General features: G+C 37.1%; 1 protein-coding gene across 3 annotated transcripts in view; it reads left to right on the top strand.

Annotated features, from left to right (window-relative positions):
* SNX6 (sorting nexin 6) overlaps positions 1-8798 on the top strand; it is a 27841-nt gene that overhangs the window by 408 nt on the left and 18635 nt on the right. For all 3 annotated transcript variants that reach the window (XM_010583638.1, XM_010583637.1, XM_010583639.1), the window contains 3 exons: positions 5507-5611; positions 6481-6591; positions 8165-8286. In XM_010583638.1, coding sequence (XP_010581940.1) covers positions 5507-5611; positions 6481-6591; positions 8165-8286 — 338 coding nt within the window. The remainder of the gene's footprint in view (positions 1-5506; positions 5612-6480; positions 6592-8164; positions 8287-8798) is intronic.

Below are 8798 nucleotides of genomic sequence, written 5' to 3'. Positions count from 1 at the left end.
CTGCCGGCGTCCGCTAATGAGGAGGGAGCAGAGCCCCCCTCTGGAACTGGTCTCTGCGTGCGCGTGTTTTGCCTTGAATTTTTCATTGTTCTGTCACCCAAGTTTCGGAAGGGCCGCTCTTTCGTGCTTTTGTTGGAATGGCTTGCGAGGGGGCTGTATGTGCTGCTAGAGGTTGGTATTCTGCTCTGCGCCGATACGCGCCCCCCCTCCCCTGCGCACGCCCCCGTTGTGCTGCGGTCCTGACCAGGTTGACCAGCCTGGTGGAGAGCGCCAGGTTCCATCTTTAATCGTGAGCCAGGGCCTAGGTGAAATAGTCCTGCCCTCTCTTCTCTCTTTAGGCCCTAGAGGCTCTCCCATAGATAACAATGGGACGTTTAGGTTGCAGGCGCACGCTGCGTAGTAAACTCTTTATTGAAAAGAAGTTCTGTTGGTGGGACAGGATGCCATGATTATGTTTCCTTACTGAGAAAACCTTTTTCTCTGCCCTGCAGTTTCTGGCCTTCCTTTCTCTTCTAACTGCTGCATCCATCTTTCTTTAACTTGCCTGCCTCACTTGAGCAGCAAATCAGCTAATCTAGTGTGTATAACTTATTCAGACCGATTACCCTTATTGGTTATACCTTGAGAAAGACTGACTCCGAGCAAGGTAGGAGAGCAGCTTCTGGGTTGCTTAGGTTGCCTTGGCTGATGCTGGTTATTAAAGTGGCTACATCCAGTATATTATTAAAAATACAAAATCTGAAAAACACTGGGTTGTTATACCCTTTTGTAATGCATGCCATACTCAAGTGTCAAATATAACAGTAAGTACTAAGCGATTTTTGCCTGTATGCAGGTGGTAGGAATTCAGTGTGTTTTATATTCCGGTTTATGACCTGAAATTAAAGAAAGAATTCTAGTATTGTATTAGGCCAATTCTGGCCACTGTAGAGCTTTTCCCTTTAATTATACAGCTACTTTAGTAAGAATACTGGATGAAAAAGAGAGAAGGTGGAAACTGTTGTCCTTTGAGTGTCTTCAGAACAAGGACCGAAGAGCTTGTTAATTATGGAGTTGTATTTTACACAGGTCGTCCCTGGTATGAAGTGCACAGATAAGTTGTCTTTATCTGAAGGTGCGGGTAGAATATAACAATGCAAATCTGATCCCGTGTGAAACTTGTTTGTTTGTTTGGTTATTAGTTTTCCCTCTAAGGCTACAGGTAGTCAGAGTTCACAGGGTAATTTGAAAGCCTTAAGAAATCTCTTAGCAGTCTTGTTTGTGCTGTTGGACAACTTACATCATCTCAGTTGGCCAAGTGCAGTCTTTTTTTTTTTTTTTCCTTCCCCTCCCCCATCTTCATCCAGCACTGAGGAATTAAACCAGAACAGTGTCCTCCTCCTTTCCCTAATTTTTTTAGGTTTCTTATTTTCAGTCACACTGGAGTTTTATTTCTTTCACTGGTGTGTGAATTCCTGGGGTTAAAACATAGGTTATCTGCCTGATTTTGATTGTGGTACAGAAAATCTAATCAAAAGCAACACTGGCAGTCTGCTCATGGACAGATTTGCTATGCTTTAATCCTCAAAACCATAACTTTTTTCTTAGTAGCAGTAGTAAAAATAAACAGCTTTTCATAAAGTGTTTTCCTGGTTCTGATTTGTCGCCTTCCTCTGTTTGTGATTAAAAAACGAGTAGTAGGTCCAGCCTTTATTTGAGAGCATGGATGGCAACTTCTGGTTAGAGTAATTGAGCTTTTAGTTTTGCAAATCAGTACTCTTTCCTCTCTAGAATTGAGATATAGCTATGACAACTGTACTTTTAACTCTTCAGAGTCATGTTGGTCAGCTGCAGCTGTGTTAAGTTTAACATGGGGGTGATGGGATGGAAAAGTGGGCTGGAAATTATGTCGATGCCACATAGAACAGTAATTCTCAAACAATTGTGTTATACCATATGGAGCCTTTTCCGGAGAATTGTAAAACAAAGCACTGAGAATCATCTTTGAGGAAGTAGCAGTGGGTGGTCTGTAGAAGGAACTTATTATAAATGGTGTGCATAAAATGAACTTAGGGGAATTGCTTTTCTAAATCTCACTTAGGAAGGTACTATTGAGTTTGCTTGGAGTAAGTTGATTCCTGTTGGGCTTTTTTGTGCTCTCACTAATGTAAACAATACCCGCTTTGAAAGGTGGTATAGTATTGCTCTACTAGTATTGTCTTGTGTATTTTATATCTTTATAAACTTTAGCCGACTTGGCTAATGCTCTTGTCTCCTCATTTAGGGGAAATGAGCTATCCCTTAGAACAGGTCTGCTAGAAACTCAATGCTGTGAAGACACTTTGTAATCTTTTGTTGTAAAAGTATTGTTTGTTTCCCTTGCTCTGTGTATTTATCTGCCTGTAAAGAACATGCCGAAGAAAGGGTCCTTTTCTCTAACATTTTTGAAAGAGCTTAGAGCATAGAAGTTACTGTTGTTAACTTGATGACATTACCCGGCAATGTAAGGTTTGGTTGTTTCCCTTGTCTCTACCAGCTTCCTTCCATTATCATTTGAAGTATAACTGATCCTTGAGCAAGAGCTTAGGTGCTAAATCCTCTACTTGCATTGTGTTCTCTTTTAGTACTGTAACATCACTTAGCCCTGATTTTGGCTTCTGGTATTTTCTAGATCGTTTGAATAAAACAGGGACTTTCTTGGTATAGCACAGGAAACTGTAAAGCAGCTAAATTAAATTAGGTTTTGTTTTGCAAGTTGTTTGGTATGGGTGTAGAGCATGTATCTAAGCATAAAATTATTGTGCTATGTGGCATGTTTTAGATTGGGGAGAGGGGGGGCAAGGTACAAAGGGACTGTATCCCACCTCCATTTTTTTCAGAATTTAAGGCACTTACGTTTCAGTTTTCTTCCAAATCAGACTTCTCATCCAAATCAGGTTTTGTAGCTTTTTTTTTTTTTCATTTTCTACTCCCTTCATGACTAGGAAACCATCAATTGGTGGTGGTTTTCTTTTGGAAGTAGTGATGAAGTGATTGCTTAAGTTTGTTGTGTGATGTTGTGAATTTAATTCCCAGTAATGCAACGTGAACCATTGTGTCACATGGATACATTTAAAGTCCTTCAACTTTCTGATTGTCTTTGACACCTTTCATAAATGCTTCATTACCATTGCAGATGAAAATGTTCCCCGTTGGTAGTCAAGCTACACAGCATAATTTAACATATGATTAAACTCTTCAAAACTGTTACAAACTTAACTCAGTATAAATCAAACAAATAGTCTTTTACAGTTATGTCATGAGTGATGTTGTCACATTTAGGTAGTTCTTAATTTTCTCAGCACAGATAAGCATTTTGTTTCTAAAGTTGTGAATAGTGCATACAGCCAGGGTGTGCTGCACTAGAGACTGCATATGCACTAGTCACAAATTTGAACAGCTGTTGTACTGAATCTTAGAATTTTGTATTGTACCACTTTTTAAAAAAGGAGGGAAAAGAAATATTTTAGTAGCAATTTTTGTGACCTGTGAAAGACTGCAAAAATACCATTTGGATAATCCAGATTATTTGCTGAGATTACTCTGTTTGTTAATGTATTCTGGGGGACTGGAGAAAAACAAACAGTACCCCAGGCAGGGTAACCACTAAAAACTTTTTTACAAGCTGAAAAATGTGGTGTCATGACATAAGGCAGACATTGGTATGTCAGATTATATTTTTCTTTCCTAAATTAGAAGTTAAGCACATTGGAAACTCAGTAGGAGCTATGAGATTCTGCCTCTGAGAAGTGATCTGCAATGGATTGTTGCATGATAATATGCCTTTGTGTGAGGCAGTGATCCCCTAAACCTTAGGAAAACAAAACAAAAAGCGATGCCTGAATCACATCTGTGAATATGTTACTGTGCAGTGGTTTTAATGATTTCCAACTTTGCTGTAAGGAAAAGCTATTGCTATTTGTGTAATAGCTATTGAACTGTTAGATTTTGCTACCCTAGCAGAATATGTTAGTGTATGATTTTGGTGTACTTTAACACATTATTTCTAAGATGTATTAATCTGGTTGCTGCTACATAAGCAGCAGAATTGTCCATGCATTGAGGTTAAAACTAGAGTGGGAGCTGACCACTATGATTTAAGGTAAGGATTAAGATAACTGGCAGAAAACAAGATGTGGCGGTTGATGCTTCTCTCCTAGTGCTGTTCCGGTGCCTTGCAGTGTTACCTTCAAAGTCTGCTCATGTATAACCTTTGTACTGTGTGTTGGTGATACTTAAAAGTATTTTTGTACTTGAGTATGGATTTCAAAATGCAGTCCTGAAAAATTTGGCAGGAAAAAGTCTGTATCTTTGTATGGCAAAGCAGTTTTATACTGTAGAATGTGGTATTTCTAGAAAAAATGCAGCATCAAAGAAAACAGCCTCTCAGTAAAAAGTAAGCCTCATGAGTATGACATTGAAATATTTTTTGACAATGTGATTGGAGAAGATTTCAGAGTTAGCCTTAGTACTTGTAAAAAATATTCTGAATGTCTGTTGATCATGATGATGAAATTGTCATGGGACAAATTGCTCTAGAACAACAAGGGTGCAAGGGTGAGGGGACTTGAATTTCCAGTTGGGGTCTAGATGAGCTTAGTTTCATCAAGTACTGTTGAAGCCTTTGGTCCAGTTACTGCCAAACATTGTGGTACTCGGATAATCTTCCAATTTTTCTATATTTGATTGTTGTCTCATTTTCTTTTCAATGTGACTTTGGGATTATTTTGTGAGAGAGTTCAGGTTTCACGTCTTGTGGAAAAAAAATGCGTATTCCTTGCACTTTTGCCATTTCTTGTGCTGATTTTGAACAGGTTGAAATATTGGGTTTGGGTTTTTGTTTTGGTCTGGTTTGTTTTTTTTTTTTTTTTTTCCAGAAAAATATTTCCAAGGAGTCAGGTCTGTGAAGTTCAGGATTTTTTTTTTTTGTTTGCTTTTTCGGTATATCATGGGAAATGTTAAACAAAAGAATAGTGTAAGACAATGTGAGTAAACCAGGTTTTTAATAGTTCTTGCTTCTTTGAAGTATAAGACTGCTTTTCTCCTTAAAAGTACCTTTTCAACTCTTAGTACCTTTATAATTACCTTTACAAGTACATTTATTTACAGCAGGTTGTCAGTTTGGGGGAGCGGGTGAAATGAAGAGAAGGACCTACTGAACTTGTTGCTGCCTGTAAATGTACTTTGTCTTGCCCATCTCAATTACTAGCAAGTTAACAATACACAGAAATGAAAATAGTGCACTAACAAGCAGTACAGTAAAGGAAATTATTTGTATGGTCATGTGTGCCGTAAGGAGTACGACTGGAATTTCTTTTTCCACTGGAAATAATCTTTTAATGTTGGGGTTTTTAATAATCTGTCTTCAGTCTTTTAAGGATATTGAGAATTGCAGGATCAGGGTTCTTCTCAAGGGGAGAATAAGGAAATATATTAACTCTTTTTTTTTTTTTTTAAATTTAAGCTAAATAGATTTTTCTTTGTTTAGCTTAGAGCAATAAATGTAGATCTCCAGACTGATGCTGCTCTGCAAGTGGATATCTCAGATGCACTCAGTGAGAGGGACAAAGTGAAATTCACTGTCCATACAAAGGTAAAAGCCTGGGTTTGTACACTGAACATATTCTTAACTATATAGAAAACAAAGTTTGCTTAAACTGTTTATTGAAACAAGTGTAACACAATCCAAAGGAAATCAGAAAGTAGTGGTATCTCATGTTTAAGAGACTGTGTAGCTGCAGTGCTTAAGAAAAAGATGGCTAAAAAGTTAAGAGGTTAAAAAACTGTTTAGAAAAAACTGACGTTCAGTTTTTTCGTACTGATGTGTTGTCATGCCATTCCCATGCTTATTAATTGGCCTATTTGCAGGTAGAATCTTTAATATACCTCACTATTCTTCAGTATATTTTGTATTATATTAGTCATGGTTTTAGATTCTAAAAATGTATTTCATAATGGAGTTACATGCAAGAATAATTTTTAGGTACTGGTTGTTTATGGCTTTTCTTCTTTTTTTTAGATTTGAGTGTTTATAAATCTCAGAATCATAGAAAGTTGAGCTCGAATAAAATTTCTGGAGATAATTTAGTCCCATCTCCTCCCTCATTCCCACCATTAAATCAGGGTGAACCAGAGCACATTGCTCAGGACTTGTCCCTTTGGGTTTTGAATATCTCCAAGGGCGGAGACTTCACAGCCTCTTTGGGCAACCCATTCCAATTGATTGATGCACTAATTAAGACAGGGGTAACTATTGCTGTGCAAACTTCTTTTTGGTCAAATCCTCACTTGGATGATTGGTTTATTTTTACAGGGATGTTTTTGTTGTTACTTCAAGGTGTTTTTCATATAGTAAAGAAAACGCTGTGGGTTTCTTTGATATGTTTTGTTTGGTTGGTTGTTTTTTGGTTTGTTTTTTTTTTTTTTTTCTTTTCATAATTCTTCCTCCTTTTCCCCTTCTAGAGTTCCTTACCGAATTTCAAACAAAATGAATTTTCTGTTGTCCGGCAACATGAAGAGTTTATTTGGCTTCATGATTCTTTTGTTGAGAATGAGGACTATGCTGGCTATATTGTAAGTATTAACAGTTTTTTTGGTTTATGTGCACTGTTTTCTGTGGGCTGTATCAAAAGTACTTGTGACTGCTTTTAAATGCAATGGAAATAGCAGATGTTCATTCCTTCTAAATCAAATCGGAAGCTCTAATACTTCATTTTATGCAGTTACACAAAATTAATGGTTGAAGCAAGCTTGCAGGAAAGTAACTGTAGTTGCTGTACTTTCTTGCCTTTCACTCCTATGGATTGAGTAGTTTAAACTGTATCCAAGTGTATTTTTAGTCCACTGTGTTAAAAGTGTGGGAGATAGGTGAACTGTATAACTTGGTGGTATTGTTTTTACAAGCTTATGTTTAACTTCGTTACAAGTTTCATGTTGCCTTTGTTTTAGCTGGAATGGCAGAGTGCAGTAACTGAGCTCTAGTAATTAGACTTTTCCAGTTTTCATTGTGAAGATCAGAATAATTTTACCGTAAATCAGTTGGAGGGGACACCGCCCCACCCCCCCAAATACCACCTAGAACTACAGAGAACCTTAATACACAACAACTTGTGTTTTGAAGTTCATTTCAGGCCTCCGGGGAACAGAGGTCCCGAAATAGTCACCTTGCAATACTGCCTATTAAAAATGGGTGCTGCTGTTCATACTTTAATTACAAATAGGAATATTTGTCATCTTGGTGTGAAAGTTAGGTATTCATTTTGTGTTTTGGGTGTGTATATACTGTGGTTTAGAAGGTAAACGTATATTTCTCATTGACTATTATAATGATGAATATAATCTGTGATGTATCATACCATTCTTGAGCTAGTCTTTTTTAGTGAGAAAAACTATTTGAAGTGACTAGACCTTCAGTGTGGTAATAACTAGTTTCAGACAGTTGACTGCGTAGATGCTGGATTTTTCTTTTTTGTAACGCATTAATGTAATGGGCAAATATCGGTGAACTAAAATTTAAGCATAGTTTAGCTTTGTTCTGTGTCCATTTACTGATAGCAATTCAGGATTAGTTTGACTGTGGTGTTTTTTCTTCCAATGTTAATACACTATATTACAAGATTAACCTAGAGACTTGTTTACTGTGTGCTTTGTTATTTCAACAGATGTATCTTTAATGTCAACAGTGCTGTAAGAAAAAACTAGTGCCTGCAAACAATATGGAATGGTTTTTTTGGTTTAAAGTTTTGGGGATTTATAAATGGATGGTGAGAAAACCATTGTGGAATTCTTTTTTCTTTAAACAAGAAATAATCCTTACCAAATAAGTTAAAACAAAACTAATTATAAAATAATGATTTCAAGTTTTGATTCATTGTCATGGGAAAGCTAGGTATTATTTGGTTTCTGTTGTAATTAAACTACTGAAGCCATTAGTTAATATTTTAGTAATCTTCAAGGACACTTGGCCAAAATTGGTACAGTAATGCAGCATGTCTAACTCATGAATGAGAGACTTTATCCATAAATGCTGTAATGAATGATGAAAGAGAGCCATATATTAAAAAGCTGCAGGCAATCTACAGTTCCTGTACTGAACGGATGTTGTTTGAGAAGATGAGCAATTAAAAAAAATTTGATTCAATTCCAGATTCCACCGGCACCACCCAGGCCTGACTTTGATGCCTCAAGGGAGAAATTGCAGAAACTTGGAGAAGGGGAAGGATCAATGACTAAAGAAGAATTCACCAAAATGAAACAAGAACTGGAGGCGTATGTAGACTTGATTACTTTTTTTTTTTATATCCCTCAACTTTTAATGCTGTTTGCTGTCCCATGTTTCTGATTTAGCTGTAATGGTTCTCTGTGAGATACAGGCTTGAGAATCCAGTTGCTACGTAACCAGGGTTATCTTAGTGATCATGATCAGAGCCATTAGGAAAATTGTAGAAATAATTTCACGGAAGATTTTCTGAAACAGGAACCCCATCCTCCCAGCTTGTTCCTGAGCATTCTTTTATAAGGAAAAAAACTAGTTACATCCTTTTCTTCACAGAACACCTACAAAGGGAGGAGGTAATCTCTATCTTTTTTAGTTTTGGTGTTCCACATTTTATAAGCATAATGAGACTTTTAAGGTTTATACATGTAGTGATTGAACTAGGGGTTTTTGCATGTGGTTGGTACTGTAAACATAGATGCCAACCTTCTGTTCCTCAGGAAATGTGGAGATTACTAGAAGATACTTTTTTCATTGACACTCCCCCCCCCCCCCTTTTTTTTTT

This window comes from Haliaeetus leucocephalus, unplaced genomic scaffold (genome assembly GCF_000737465.1).
Source record: "Haliaeetus leucocephalus isolate CR32 unplaced genomic scaffold, Haliaeetus_leucocephalus-4.0 Scaffold932, whole genome shotgun sequence".
Classification (NCBI taxonomy): domain Eukaryota; kingdom Metazoa; phylum Chordata; class Aves; order Accipitriformes; family Accipitridae; genus Haliaeetus; species Haliaeetus leucocephalus.
This window is presented reverse-complemented; position numbering and strand designations above follow the sequence as displayed.